At 56.1% G+C, this 15,278-nt stretch overlaps 4 protein-coding genes across 4 annotated transcripts; 2 read left to right on the top strand and 2 right to left on the bottom strand.

Annotated features, from left to right (window-relative positions):
* Positions 1-5: 5 nt before the first annotated feature.
* On the bottom strand, positions 6-1,676 carry BJ171DRAFT_574459 (uncharacterized protein). Its single transcript, XM_053113717.1, has 2 exons — positions 1,300-1,676; positions 6-1,062 (listed from the first exon to the last, which is right to left on the bottom strand). The coding sequence occupies exons 1-2, from the start codon at positions 1,603-1,605 to the stop codon at positions 232-234; spliced, it is 1,137 nt and encodes a 378-aa protein (XP_052961729.1). The 5' UTR covers positions 1,606-1,676; the 3' UTR covers positions 6-231.
* Positions 1,677-5,906: 4,230 nt separating this feature from the next.
* On the top strand, positions 5,907-8,306 carry BJ171DRAFT_540811 (cobyrinic acid A,C-diamide synthase). Its single transcript, XM_053112944.1, has 6 exons — positions 5,907-6,338; positions 6,477-6,534; positions 6,748-6,889; positions 7,040-7,153; positions 7,239-7,437; positions 7,528-8,306. Exons 1-6 carry the CDS (start codon positions 5,950-5,952, stop codon positions 8,198-8,200), a joined length of 1,575 nt encoding a protein of 524 aa, XP_052961730.1. The 5' UTR covers positions 5,907-5,949; the 3' UTR covers positions 8,201-8,306.
* A 544-nt stretch (positions 8,307-8,850) lies between these two features.
* BJ171DRAFT_482006 (uncharacterized protein) lies at positions 8,851-10,261 on the top strand (the record flags this gene model as incomplete). The annotated part of the gene is made up of 4 exons (XM_053108945.1): positions 8,851-8,999; positions 9,141-9,360; positions 9,667-9,797; positions 10,027-10,261. 4 exons carry the CDS (start codon positions 8,851-8,853, stop codon positions 10,259-10,261), a joined length of 735 nt encoding a protein of 244 aa, XP_052961731.1.
* Positions 10,262-10,955: 694 nt separating this feature from the next.
* BJ171DRAFT_614444 (WD40-repeat-containing domain protein) lies at positions 10,956-14,729 on the bottom strand (the record flags this gene model as incomplete). Its single annotated transcript, XM_053115314.1, has 12 exons — positions 10,956-11,297; positions 11,367-11,573; positions 11,764-11,964; positions 12,168-12,275; positions 12,396-12,524; positions 12,773-13,008; positions 13,107-13,274; positions 13,405-13,543; positions 13,640-13,874; positions 14,117-14,307; positions 14,450-14,566; positions 14,691-14,729. 12 exons carry the CDS (start codon positions 14,727-14,729, stop codon positions 10,956-10,958), a joined length of 2,112 nt encoding a protein of 703 aa, XP_052961732.1.
* Between the last annotated feature and the right edge of the window lie 549 nt (positions 14,730-15,278).

The raw sequence follows: 15,278 nt of genomic DNA on the forward strand, positions 1-15,278 counted from the left end.
GTATGGGGGATTTATTTGAGACGGTGGGCAAACATTCATTGCTTCCAGCTCCGATTGCACAGCAGAGGGAGAGAAGGAACGGAAGGAGCCATAGACAGTGGAAATTACACCATCTCTACTGCATTATTGTCTGAGCAATGCGGGGAGGTGTGTTTCTCGTGAGTGGGAAGGGGGTGTGGGAAGGGCGTGTTGGATGGATGGATCCGGTGAATGCCAGCAGCAAGGACCTCTTTACTGGGTCTTGGGCTTCTTGGTCTTAGGCTTCTTGGTCTTGGTGGTCTTGGTCTTGGTGGTCTTGGTCTTCTTGGTGTGGGTGACAGGGACGGTGGTGGTGGCGGGCGGGGGAGGGGCAGGGCCGGAGGGAGGAATGACACCGAGGGTCTCGCTGAGCGAGTTGATGCCGGCCTCACCATAGCCGATCCAGAAGAAGCCGTTGGTACCCCAGGTGGCGGTCCAGTGGTTGCGGCAGAGCCAAGCCTTCTTGCTGTCGTCCCAGCCGATGATGGAGACGGCGTGGCCACCGAGCTGCTTGCTGGAGGTCTTGTGGTAGACGGCGTTGTTGGTGCAGCAGTGGGGGAAGTCATCGTAGACGGTGAAGGCAGTGATGGCCGAGCCGTAGACAGCGACGTGCTGCTTGATGTCGTTGATCGAGGCAAAGTTGGCCTCCTGGAGACCAGTGTGGCGCGAGCAGCCCTTCTTGCAGGGCAGATCCTGGCCAGAGAGGGCGGCGCCGTAGGGGAAGCACGAGTCGTCGACCCAGCCCTGAGAAGAGACATCGGCGACGGCGTGGCTGGGGTACCAGCCGGTGGAGCACGAAGCCTGGTCGGCGGCGCCAAGGCAGAAGAAGAGGTCGGCCTCGGAGACGGAGACGGTCTCGCCCTTGGTGGCAAGAGCAACCTCAACAATCTCGGCGGTGGAGAAGGCGACACAGCTGCCGCACTGGCCCTGGTTCTTGATGGCGCCAACCCAGCCCTTGGTGCGGGCGTCGAAGGAGGAGGGGAGGACAGCAGAGAGGACAGCCTCGCGCTGAGTATCGGTGCCATCGGCGGTGACACTGTCGCCCTACATAACCAGATCGATGCGAGAGGTCAGCATTCAGTTCCAACCAGGATGGCGTGGAACATGCCAGCGGGTCCAAGTGAACGAGCCAGCAACCAGGGCAGGGATATGCCGGGATGGCACATTTGCCGATGAACAGGTGTGGCCCGCTCCCGCCACCACCTTCGCTGCCACCGCCACAAGATATACACAGAGCCAGGAACAGCGCGGGCAAGACAGGACAGCGAATCAAGAACTTACAAAGACGGTGCCGATGAGGCTCGAGATGCTCTCATCGGAGTAGAGGTCCATCTCGTCATCAACGAGGTGGTTCTCGGAGTCGACGTGGTCCTTGACCTTCTGGACGAGGCCCTGGAAGGTCGAGTCGTTGGACTGGTCGACGTGAGCCTGGTAGGCACCCGAGGCATCGGTGTTCAGCTGCTCGGTGATGGAGCCGATGCGGGCATCGAGGTACTTGGTGTACTGGGAGAACTTGGTGCCGCGAGCAAAGGTGCTGCTGGCAAAGGTCAGGGCCAGACACAGGGTTGTGCAGGACTTGAAGAGCATGGCGGGCACGGTAAGAGGCTGAGGAGGAAGATTTGCCGGTGGTGGTGGTGGTGGGGGATATGGGAGGGCGGGCGTCCTCGAAGAGTCGGATGGTGATGTACATGGCGAGGGCGACGCCAGGACATTTATAGACCTGGTCGAGGGCGCAATGGGCCCCCGATGCAAGTTGGGCTGGGAGTGCCGCCAACAAGCGCAGGGTGGATTGCCCACAAGGTCTTTTCTTTTTCGACGCGTCCCTTTCTTTTCTGTTTGGCGACGAATGCCGCTTATGGACTGCCGATCGACAAGGAGACGGACCACCGATGGACAAGCGACGGGTGGGCAATGGATCATTAACGAACAAGCGGTGGAGCGCCGATGCACAAACAACAAACGAGTGACGACCCACCGACGGACAAGCAGAGGTTGTGCGCTGTCCCCACCAGCCCCCTTGGTCGCCACAAGGGGTGGGGCAGTGCTTGGGCGGCGCGGACAGGGCGCTCTGGGGACATGCGAGCGCTTGCCCTGCGAAGACAGGGTGCCGCAAGCAGGCGACTGGGGACTGTGTGCCAATGTTCTTTGGTGCAGAAAGATGGGGGGGGACTGAGGATACATTATGTGGATGTTCATCGCCGATGGTGATAACAAGTGCATGCGATCGATATCGACCACAGACGGACGCTGTCGGTGGATGCTGTTGTTGCATGCTGTCGGTGCTGTCGGTGCTGTCGGTGCTGTCGGTGCTGTCGGTGCTGTCGGTGCTGTCGGTGCTGTCGGTGCTGTCGGTGCTGTCGGTGCTGTCGGTGCTGTCGGTGCAAGCCGCACACACACTGCCCAACCGCCGCTCGCATACAGGTCTTTCTCATGACCGGCCTCGTGATCCGCGTGCATACAGTGGGCCGCGCTGGTTGGCGTCGTTGGCGGCCTCCGGGTTCCATGGTGGGTCCTTGTGTGGGTCCACGAGCACCCTCAGCCCAGCGACCGAGCGATGTGTGCGGCCGTGGCCCTGCGTTTCAGGCAAGGGCCGTGCGTGTCGGCAACCGGCGGTGTTGAAAAGTGTGGCTCCTCCGCCGAGATGCTCGTTCCGCCAACTCTAATCGACGGCTTCGATCCACACCTTTGGCGAGAAACACCCGAGCGCTGTCTCGCCGTCGATAGCAACATTGCCTGCTTTTGAGTTCATGTTGCGACCAGCACCGCCTGGGGAGATGCGGGCCGCAACCAGCACCGCCTGCCTCCCTGCCTGCACCGCCCGGCCCAGACCATCGCCTGGCTCGGCCACGGCCAAAAGGGAAAGGAAAAGGAAAGATCGCCAGCCCGAATGACCAATGTCCCTCCCTTTCCTGGCGGCGCGCTGGTCCCTGGCCCATCTCAAGCGCACGGAAGACACGCTCCCGATTCCCACGCAGCAGTTCAATCAACCATCTCCGTCACACCCCCCCCCTCATCCAATCACAATCATCTGATCACCCTGTCTGAGATCCGTCAGCACCTCGGCACTCGCTCTGGTCCGTCTCAGTTGCCATCCCTCAGCCACCGGCTCGCCACTGGCCGGATCATCCGACATTTCACGATGCCCCCATTCCCGGCCATCTCCATCGATGCCGCCCAATGTCGCAGAGGCCCCATCTTCGCCACCCGCAGGGAGCCATGGTGGCATGCCGTCAGCTGAGAACGGAGCTTGCTCTTCCACGGCCCATGGCCCGATGCACCGTCGCTCGCCGCTACTGGCTTATCGAGGCTGCTTATCCATCGAGGGCCGCGGGCGTGTCGAGGCCACCGGTCGTTCAGCGTCGTCCCGAACGAAAGCACCAGTATCCCAAGGAGAGGCGGGGTCTCAGCAGGCGTGATTTGAGCTCATCACCTTTTCGAGCGCAAGCCCAGCTTGTCGGGGGTGAGGCGAGGCCCGTAACGGACCTGGTTGAAGCTTCCAACAACTCTATGTCTGAGAACCAGGTCAACATTGATGCCCTGCCTCGTCTGTGAGTCCAACAACAATACCCCGGCCGATGACCGTAATCGGAGCCCAATGCCGCTGGGGCTTGACTCGAGCTCATCGGCAGACTCTGCGCCCAGCCACCGCTCGGAACACAGTACAAGCGCTCTCCCAAACAAACCATCTGCCTCCGGAGCCGCCACCACTCGATCGCCCACCACTCCGCCAGCTTAGTGGCTCCCGTCTCATCATTCGCACTGCTACAAGTATCTCTTGCCGTTCAGGCGGGTGCTGAGATTTGTTTTGCTGGGGCTGCCCCTCCAGACCATTGGCTACCCTGCATATCAATCGATCCAACCCTATGTCAACCATTCCCACGCCGCTTGCAGGCCTATAGACAGTGTTCTCCCTACAGATCAGTTCCTGTCGATGCCATATGACACACATTTACGCGCAAAGGGATGCCTTTGAAACTTGCACACGACGCCAAGTGTGCTCTGTTGCCTTTGTAAACATCGCCTCTCGATGATAAGAAGATGTTTTCCCTGCTGCTGCTGGGGCTGCTGGACCTCGGTTGTATTTGTCTTCACCGCGACCGACCATCTTCACCAATCTCACATCGTTTCAAATTCCACTTGTCTGTATCCGCTCCCGGTCTGGTGTTGTTTCGCGCATGAGTGGATTCAGATGGAGGAATGAATGGAGTTGCTTCGGATGGAGGGACAGAGGGGCGAATCCAGATGGAGGAGTGAATGGAGCGATCTGGATGGAACGCTCTGGATGGAGGAATGAATGAGTTGGATGCGATGGATGAGTTGGATGCGATGGATGCGGATGCCCTCTTCGCCTCGACCCACCAGGGACCGCAATCGGTCAATTGTCGCCGCCGATTGGGAGCAAATCACAGATTCTAATTGAACGTACACTTCTTCTTTCCCCCGTCACTCAAACGCACCTTTCCTGTTGGATGCGCTTGAATCCGAATGCGTCTCGGTGACTCCACCGATTCGCCCTCGTCTCCAAACCAGTCGCACGCAATTGAGACTGGCTACCTCGCTTGTCCGCCCTGCATCTACCGCCACGTTGCAAAAAATGGACCCGTCGCAATTCGACGACGACTTCACTCCCCTCTTGAGTATCTCTGCGGAACACTGTCTTATCGAATACGAACTGGAGGTGTCCCTTCAGGTCAACTACGTCAAGGCCTATCGAATGCTGCAAAACTCGGAAGAGCCGGCTGATTCGGATCCGCTTGAGCTACGGACGGCTTTCAACACCATGGTCAATAGCGCATACTTTGGCACGACCTTGTCACGGATAACATCCGACCCACTCCTGTCGATGACCCCGCTCTCCACATACGGAAATAGCGAAGAACGGCGAGTGGCTTTCCAAGACGAGACCCTGGGCCACCGCAACAAGCGGCTCTTTCTCATCCGGCTCAGCCGGTCCAGGATCGGTGCGTTTCTGATCAGGCTCGTCAGCAGGTTCACCTGCTACGGGTCACTTCCGTGCACTCGGCGGTGGTCCCGCCAGAGCGAGTATGTGCCCGTGGAGTGACGCTCACGCCAACGCGATATTGGCATCTGTGGGCGAGGGGGATTGTACAAAGCTGTCACGCTGTGGGATCTCCTGGTGGCACCGAGCCGACAACAGGAGCCAAGCACAGGACCGGAATCGCTCATGAACCCTTGGGCACTCGGGTTCTTGGTGGCCTGCCGCAATGTCCAAAGATCCAAGGTCGGTGCTCCGAATAGATCCCCAGTATGACCGATCTCGTCCGAGTGGCCGAGAATGGCGCTTTCTGGACCCCCTGCGGCTGCATCGAACATGCTCATTCGAAACGGGACACCCTGGTTTGAGTCGGGGCTGTCACAGGTCCCTAATACACATTCGCCCGTCGCCCGTCATAACCAAACAGTATGTCTAAGGAAACCGACAATGTGGTTGCCTTGGAAATGCCTCCTGGAAGCAAGGGAAGGGATATGCTTCCAGTCCCAGGAGACTCAGGTTCACTCGGTACTCTGAGCAATTCATCCACCACCAGATCCGTCTCCAAGACCATGTATGCTCAGTGAACGAGTTCAACACATCCCAGGTGGGCTCACAGTGCCGGGAAGCCAAGAGACTCGAGAAGGCCGAGTCTCTTGATGTCGATGCACCATGGAACTGTCCAGAGAGTGGAGTGGATGCATCCTACTTCTGCATCACACCCTGCATAGCAGTGGATCCATCAGCAATCCCACCGGCAATCCCACGCCGACCGAGTTGTGGAAACAGCATGCGCCTGGTTTGTTCAAGCATCCTATCGAGCCGGGGTCACTGTGGGGCGGATCCGAGACCGGCCGCCCCGGCTGAAACTGGGTCAAGGTGTGGGCTGTGGGTCCCGCCCATGTCTGGCTTCATCTCAGCGACCAAGACCCACAGCGATGCCGAGCAGACCGCAACGGGCCCTGGTGGTTGCAGCTCCATCGTCCGGCTCCGGAAAGACATCCGTGACCCTCGGCCTGATTAACGCCCTCACCCGCAGAGGACTTCGGGTCCAGCCCTTCAAAGTCGGGCCAGACTTCATCGACCCGCTTCACCACACCAAAGCGGTCTCGCTGGCTTCTTCGAACCTGTGCGGCGACTCAAACTCGCAGAACCAGCCTGGCTGCCAAAGCATACAGGGCGAACCCAATCGCCAGAGCCATCGGGATAAGTCGGGCCGCCATACCGCCGCCTCATTCAACCTTGATGGGTGGATGCTGTCCAAGGAAACAGCCCTTCGCTGTTTCCAGCAAAACTCGGCCGACGCCGACATATCGATTATCGAAGGGTGAGCAGAACCCCAGCTATCCATCCGTCCATCCATTCGTTCGCTCGCCCCTCAAAGATATCCTCGTCCTAGTCACCCGCACGATCGCCTCATCTCTGACGCTACCTTGTTGTGCCCTTCGACTCCTCGATCCCTCAGCGTCATGGGGCTCTTTGACGGCAGAGACGGCAAGACAGAAACCGGCAGCACCGCGGAGGTGAGAGAATTGCCATCGACCACCTCCCTTGAGCCATCTTCATCTTGCCTGCACCCTTGATTCCGATCGCCCCGGCCGTGCTTTGGCAGAGCAGCAGGCCTTGATCTATCTCCCTGCCCCGACCAATGCATCGCCCGGAATCGATCCGACCGCCGCCTTCTTGATCCCTGACGGAAATGCGCAATTTCTCCGAATCCTTCTGAACTCGAACAGATGGCCAAATGGCTCGGGGCTCCGGTCGTCCTCGTCTTGGACTGCTGGGCACTGTCGAGATCGGTGGCGGCGTTTGTCAAAGGATTCGCCGAGTTTGATCCAGAGCTCAACCTGGCCGGTGTTGTCCTGAACAGAACCGGAGGTATGTCTTGCATTGGAGCCCCGGCTCAATATGAGTATAGCTGCGACAAACCGCCGTTGCGGTGAACCAAGTCACTGGCAGCCGAGTGCCGAGTGCCGAGTGAATCGAGGCACCGTTGGCACATTTGTCTCATTTCTCGCCTTCTGGCAGGCGACATCCACACAACATGGCTCAAGGACGCTATCCACACATACGACCCTGCAGTCCATGTATTCGGAGGAATTCCCCGAGAAAGCAGAGTGCAGATTCCTGAGCGACACCTCGGTAAGTGAGCACACCCTCCCACCAAGCGACCACCAGAGCAACCTATGCCCGACATTCCTCTGACGATGTCCATCGCCTGCTCTAGGACTCCATCTGCCCACTGATTTCCAAAGCACCGAGTACATCAACAAGCTCGGCGATCTCATCGAAAAGCATCTAGATCTGGACCAGTTGCTTGAGGTGTCGGTACTCCCCGATCTCGACTTGGTAGCTGAGATCGAGCACCCCTTGGCCGGGTCGCTGGCACCGGTCCGTATTGGTGTGGCCAAGGACGAAGCATTCTGGTGAGACGCTTTCCCAGTCATTGGATAGCAGCGTAAGCACACGAGCACGGGCAGCACTATCCCAAACTGACCGTCGTATTGGTGCATCAGCTTCTATTATCAGGACAATATCTCGCTGCTAGCCCGCTATGGTGCCACCATTGTCTTCTTTTCGCCAATCCACGATGCTTGTCTTCCCACGGATATCGATGGGCTGTACTTTGGCGGCGGCTATCCCGAGCTGCATGCCAAGCAGCTCTCCGATAACCACGCCATCCTCGAGGCCGTCAAAACTTTCCCTGGATGCATCTATGGGGAATGCGGAGGGCTCATGTATCTTGCCAAGACTCTTTCGTGTCCAACAGATATGGCCCATCCCACCGAAACAGATCGGGCTACTTATCCAATGTCCGGAGTTTGGAACGGAGCCGTCGCCATGACCAAGAAGATGGAGATGTCATATGTTCAGGTTACCTCGAAGAGCCCCTTATTCGGGGTTGGAGAACAGGCTCGCGGGCATGTCTTCCATTTCTCGAGCGTCATCGAAAACAACGAACCCGAGCACGCCTTTTCGATGGAAATGCAGCGCCCCGGATCCACCCCGGTCCTTGCTGGCATCCAAGTCGCCGACCGTGTTGTAGCAAGCTACGTACACCTCCATTGGGGGAGCAATCCCGTTTTTGCCCGGAATTTTGTTGCCCAATGCCACATCGTCAAGCTGCGCCCGGGCAGCCCTGACGAGCCGCAGGTGGAACTCCTGCCGCACGAGGCCCCCACAGCATGATCCATGCAAATGCGTAATGATCCGCAGCACGCAACTTATGCGAGACATATCCAACACGGTTTCTCACCCTTTGTATTTGACCTTGCCTCCAACCTCCCGTCTTGCCACCTTGGTTCGCCGTTTGCGTATGTTGAAACCATTGCACTTGCCCCAATGGCTGGATATCTCCACTGCACTCGTGGAAACCTTCCCGCTCCCCCGGCGCACTTAATTTCTGTAGCACGAACAAATATGCATACCCTCGGCAAAGTCAGATCAAACCATTTGCTCGTTTCTGCCAAGCGGCACGGAGGTACGGTTGTTTGACTCATACTGTATCGGATATTGTGATAGTGTATACTCGCTTACCGATAGCTGGCCAGCAACTTGATGTTTTGTTACGAGCTGCTTGCGCGCCATTGCTTTGGTCTCGAGTCGAAACTGTCCCCCGCGGTTGTCTGATCCCAATCCTCGTCTCTGGGCTCGCGGTTGTATTTCATGGCCCCACTTATTGACGAACCGATGCCTCCAAGATCTGCATTGCCCTTGGATTGGCGGACCGGCTCATCGGCATCACATCTCTCTGTGACTTTCCTCCGGGTTTGATCGAAAACACCTATGATAGCGTCACTCGCCATCTGGTGTCGCGCTCGCTGATCGATACCTCCATAATGACGAGCCAAGAGGTGGAACGTGTCATGCAAGAGTACATGAAGGCTGGCCGTTCGACCTTTGAGATTGACCGGCACTGGCTCGGACAAGCCCAGCCCGGAATAATCCTGACTCAAGACTTGTGTCTGGCCTGTGATGCAAATGCAAAGTGAGCCTCTACTCCAATACGCACTTGGTTCCAGCGTCCTGCACCAGCTCTCTGATAGTCGGCCAAGAAAATAACACAGCAATACGTCCGTGGAAACTTTGGCTACCTCAGGGATGTTTGTTCTGCAATTCATTGCAATAGCTGCGCAAAGGCCCTGATTCTGAATCCCCGGACAATCCAAGGCATCATGGATACCGTTATGGATATCGGGCGAGCTGCCGATGCACACGACGCCGCCAACACCTTGGTTCTCGAAATGAAGGATCGCCTGCAACGTATCCGCGACCTGGTGAGCGCGAAACCACGGCTTAAAGTCATTTCCCTCGAAGGCGTGAATCCTCTCGTCGGCGGAGGACACTGGGTAAGTGAACACACAAGTTCCGGTTCATCAGCCGAGGCAAAGAAACCATAGTGGCCGGGCAGCAGGACCCGGTGACTCAAGGAAAATCGGTTGTATCACAATCAGCATCAATGTCCATCAAGTAATATCAAGCGGCCGTCGGAGATAGAGCGTCGGAGAGGGACTCGAGCATCACTGAACTCACCCGCGCTCATCTGGAGCGAACAAAACCAGCTCAAGAGCTGCGCCGAGCGATTCTAATCCGAGTGGTCGCATCACCTTCCCTCCTGTCTTGCCTCTCATTTCTTCTCTCCTTTACATCCATAGATTCCGGAGATGAAGATCTGGGCCGGTGGATACGATCCGCTCTTTGAGCCAGGCTGCAACGCGCGCAAGCTGGAATGGAAGGATATTGTCAGCGCCAACCCAGAGGTCTTGATCCTGTGTCCGTGTTCGCGGTATGCCCATGCACTGTCCCCAGTTGAGTGGAGTGCTGGATTTAAGGCTCGTCTTGGGAGCTGTGATGTCGTCTCGACTAATGCAGGGACCTGGGTTTATGCACCTCTTGCCCACCCTTCAACATCGGTCGCTACGTCTCATGATTCGCTCCAGCAACCCGCGCTCGACTTTGGACGACACCGCGCACTTTCCATCCCTGCCGGAATTTACCCGCCTGGACTTTTTTAGGCGTGGCAATCTCTTCCTCGTCGACCATGCAATCTATTCGCGTCCTGGACCAAGAGTCGTCGATGGCATCGCCGCACTTGCATTCATACTCCATGGCGTCGAAGTCGATATCCGGACACCCGTCCATATCATGCGGCTGAAGCAAAGTGTCGTCGAAGCTGTTTTGACAGGCAGTGCCGATGCCATGGGCAGCTGGCGGGATTGGTTTGAGGATTTGCGTGTTGGTAGTCTCTGACGCTTTCGCTTATCACAAAAGGACAGCGTCTGAGTAGCCGTCAGTCGTTGTCGAAATGGGCTGCGCTTGAAACGATAGCTCTGTCACCGATATTTTCCAAGCAAATAGCCTCTGGATATAGCAGCTTCGACCCGAATAATCCGGATGTCTGGTGGCTGCTTGTAGGATTGCAACCACGGCGTTCAATCCATGGCAGTCATAAAGGTTGATCGAGCGGCATTTGATCCAGAGTTGGCGAGATCACCTCCGGCTCGGCGCACTGACGGCATCAACGACACGGAAGTGGACAAGTGCCATCTTGACTAATCTGTATAGACACCGTGGCGTTGGGATTGGATCTTGGGCCCGCATCAAGTATCATCCATTCGCGGCACCGAGCTATCTATCCTGCCAAGATTTCCTCATTTTGCCCCAGTGTCGCTGAAACACATGTCATCGGTTGTTGGGAGCGGCAACAACGGGAACGGATCACAAAAGCGTTGCTTCTGAGCGTCACTCACCATTCCACATAATCAACCCCGAATATCCCCGTTCTATATTGCTATTTCGAGGTGAAGATCCATAATTTATGCCCCGACCTTGCTCCTTCCCCTCCCGAGATGACCTGGCACCGACTTCACCAGCCTTGTTCTGAGCACGGGGTCAGTTGCCGACAGACGCTCCACACGCTCATCGGCCCAATATGCCCACGCTGCTAGACAAGTTGAAGAGCGATTTTGCCCATGGCAATCGCCAGGATGCTGTCCAGTTTCCCCTTTTCGTCTTCGTTGCCGGTTCCCTGGGTCGTCTTTCGAAGGTTTGGGGAGAGTTTGAGCGAGATGACTGTTCCGTGGTCATCGCCCACAAGAAGAATGGGCTCAAATGGGTTGAAGGATATGTGTGTCAGCTTTGCCTTACGAGCGACTTGCTGCTCGCAGATCGGCTGGTACTTGTTTTCGTTGAGGTCAAACACATACACCTGGGTGGGAGAGGAATCAAATGTTAGTTCGATGGTCGTCTCTGCTGGTCGCGACGAAATGAACCGCTTATCGCGTTCCTGGCCTTCGTTACCAAAGTGGCAGAGTCAAGAAACCGCTAAGCACAGGCACCAGTTCACAGCAGATACCTTTCCATCAGACGTAGCAGCAGCAAAGACCGTAGAGGAGTACGGCGCCCAGGCAACATCTCCCACAGAGCTATTCAGGTCGAAGGTGAGCACGGGCTTTTCTTGGTCGTGATCCCAGAGCTTGACCGTCCAATCGGCGCTGGCGGACAGGAAAACGCTTGGGTGGAAGCGGTTGTATCGAACCGTGTACACGGCCATTTGGTGACCCTATGCGGGTCGTTGAATAATACGAACAGAACGGATCGGGATGAGAACGTAGCCGTGACGTACAAGCATCAATGTGGGATCGCACAGTGCTGCCTGCGGACTCAACGAGCTCCTACTCTCTCTATACAAAGTTGTCCTAGGTCACATGCGCTGCCGAGTCCATGCGCTTGTGGACAAGTGTAACCATTACCTCAAACGAGAGAAGGTACTGATTATTGTAAGACTTTGAGCACTTGTGAATCTTGCCTTCCTCGGTGCCAACAACAAACAGATGGTCAACCGTTTTGTGGAAGTCGAAGCAGAATCCACCAGCGAGATTGAATACGATGCTTTCCGGGTTCGGCGGCTCGACAACGGGCTCGGACAAATCGTAACGAAGGGCGATGATATCCTGAGAGTGAAACGAGCTGATGTCAGTTCAGCACCAAGAGGGAGATCCAATCGATCGTCTCGTGGATATGTGACCCAAGAGCCCATCTGGCATTGAGCATTCAGTTATGCTCCACTGACGGCGTGAATGATTGTCCAGCCTCCCATATCGATAAATATCATGAATGTCATGAATGTCCATCACAGATGGTCACTCGCACCCACCGTGTGCATCAATTCGCTCTTGAGGAGCGTCCATTGTGTGACTCGACCGTCGGACGAGATCGAGAAGAAATTGGCATTGTCGTCAAGGTCATCTTTTTGCCAGCACACCTGAGCGAGAAGAACGTGTCGTGGCCGCATCAAAACAAGTCACGTAAGCCTTTCTATATATCGCCAGAAATCTCGACTTCCCTCGTGCCGTTGCTGATACAGCTCAATCGATGACCTCACCTGCCAAACAGGGTCGGTGTGTTTGCCGCCTTTTGAGTTTGACTTGTAAATGGGGCTGTCCATCTTTTTCTGCATATTGAAAACCGAGACTGTTCCGTCATAGAGTCCAACGGCAATCATGGACGGATGCTAGAGTTGCGGTTCAGGCATTTGTGCCAGTGATGAGTCAGAGCAGGTGAATTACCAAGCGGAACCATTGAGATCGAGAGAGGGGTGAGCATTTCGCACGTTTTGGGAGGAAGGGAGAGCCCAACATGTGGTTACATGCACCAACTGGCTGCTTGCACAGGCCCATAGATCGGCAAATGGCGCATCCCCCATAAGCCACAAATCAAAGCCAGACTTTAGTGCAGCGGCTTGCAACGCCCATTATATACCTGAGGGTGGAAGTCGAGACACATGACGCCCGACTCGGTGACATACAGATACTCTGGATACGATGGATTCTTGAGCGTGAAGCAGGCAATAATCCCTGGGCCCTGCTTGCAAAAATCGTACGAGCCGTATCCAACCGCAAATAAGTCCGGATTGGCTGGGTTCCAGCACAGAGTGGTGACTTGTTTCTTCTTGTCCTTCTCACAGATGAACGTCCAAAGCGGGAGGAGCGTGCCAGCTGTGGAGATGCAGGTCGATTAGTGCTGTGGCGCTGTCCCAGGGTGCACATCGAACTCCATTCCCACTATGGATGCAGCGAAAGGAACGGATTGATACACTTGCGATCGCCGAGCTCGTCAGAGGCATCTTCCCAGTACTTGTAGTCCTGGGATATATCATCAAAGGTGTTCTGGTTGGCCATGCGCTCGACGATAGTGAATGCCTTGCGCAGCTCCTGATTCTTGAAGTACACGTCTTCTCCGTGGTTCTCCGAGGCCAAGAGTCCTGTTTTTTCGTCGTCCTTGTGTCCCTTTCCACTCACACCGGATGTCTGTTGGTGCGAACAGGTCCCAAGGATGCGTTAGCCAGGGTCAGGGAATTCCCGTGATGTCCTCGGCTCCATGATCCGTCGCACGCATCAACACCTTGGACTTATCCTTGAGGGCCTTTTCTTTCTGCTGAAGATCGTCCATATAGGCGTCGTATATGGACCATTGGTTGACAGTGTCGGAGAATGTTCGTGCTGGTGGGGGCTCGGTGTTAGTTGCACGCTCCTACATCACCAGGCGAACATATGCATTAGTGGCTGAACGCAGTACGATTCACAAGCTGGCCCAGATCATGAGCAACTTCCATCGGAGATGCCATACCCTGAACGGATTGTTTGTGGTTTGACTGGCACGCTCGCTGAAGTTGAACTGGTTGCGCAAAAGACCCTTGGGCTTCTTGTCGCCGTCGGCGGTGGCAGGCTGGGGTGCCTCACCCCCTTCGGCTGGTGGATTCTCGGGGTTAGTGCCCTCCTCAGTCTTCTCGCCATTTTCGCCGCTGGCGAGCGAGGCAAGTGTTACGCCTTGGGCTTCGTCAGCGTTCTTGTATACCAGATAACTATCGCACGCGGCAGTTCGGGAAAATATGGCGCGATTCGATCAATAAGTCGTATGTACAGGCTGCTACATCGCGCCACAACAGCGTAAATGAAGGAATTTGATCGCAATCGATCCATCCAGTGCAGCCAACGGAACTCGGCTATGAACGGTGCTCAGGATGTGACTCGGGTCGTTTCATGGAACCCTAGCCGATAGTCTGCTTCTCGCTCGGACTTTGTCTACGCTTTTGTCTCGACATACCCGTCAAACTCCAAATGCGTCACAAGATGGTCAACGTTCGGGCTCACTTTGAAGATTGACTCCTTGTGGTTGTAGCGCGCAATGTTTTGAGGGGCATGGGGGTTGTTTGCATTCAGGATGCGTGTGAACTCCTCCTCAAGCTCCTTCTCTGTTAGCTGCAGTTGTCCCGGAGGCTTCAGCAGGACCTTGGGCTGGGTGGCACGCGAGATTAAAATCAAGACGTCCAAAAAGATAGGAGCATCTCAGCCAGGAATCCGGGGCGAGCGCAAGGCTTTGAGTGTCATACGAGCTTATGCTGGGAAGATCATCCATCCCGAGTCACAGCCAACGTACCGGCAGCCAGTCGTCTGCCCCCGCGCCGCTCGGAGCCTCTGTGGCCCCCTCTCCTCTGTCGGACTTGAGTGAATGGGTCGACAGGGCTCGGCCCGAGAGCTGATTTTGCTCAGTAACCTGGAGGAGCCACGAGATACAGAAGGGGTAAGCATGCAGAATGAACGAATTACGCGGCCGCTGGGTGTTCGACGCGGCCAGTGGTGAAACCGTATGGTGAAGAGCAATGCGAACGTTCAACTACTACGGATTTGATCGAGAGGAGTCGACTCTGGTCAAGCATTATTGATAGTAGCCCGTGCGTCCCACTATGACAGGCGATCGGGGTTGGCTACCTTGGCCTTTCTCGTCGATCTCATGTCTTTGGAGCTGTTGGATATGCGGTCGAGAGCAGATGCGAGGAACGGGGGTGCCTTGGCGCGAAGGGATTCGTCCAGACGATGGCGGACAGATTTCTTGATTCAGCAATCGGCCAGGCTCCAACGGCGGCGGCAGCAGCGGAAGGTTTTCTCCCGCTTCCACAGGGGCGACGACCAGTTGATTGGCAGTGCATGCCGCCTTTCGCAGCAGGACCAAGACACCCGATATCTACTGCCCATTTTACAGCCAATCGAGACACCCCGGATTTTGGTCGTTGACAGAATATGTTTTCACTCAAAACATCGCGTGCTGGCCATGACCATTCAGTGGTGTGTTTCTGGGTCTGAATCAAGGACGCTTTCTCGCTCAGATGGTCCCCCGCAAGCGAAAGGCCACCACCCAGGCGACGGCTACTCAAGTTAGTATGGAACTATCCAGAGGGTCGAGTGGATACACCGCACAAAGAGATTGC

Source organism: Polychytrium aggregatum (assembly GCF_025602895.1).
Source record: "Polychytrium aggregatum strain JEL109 chromosome Unknown BJ171scaffold_133, whole genome shotgun sequence".
Classification (NCBI taxonomy): Eukaryota; Fungi; Chytridiomycota; class Chytridiomycetes; order Polychytriales; genus Polychytrium; species Polychytrium aggregatum.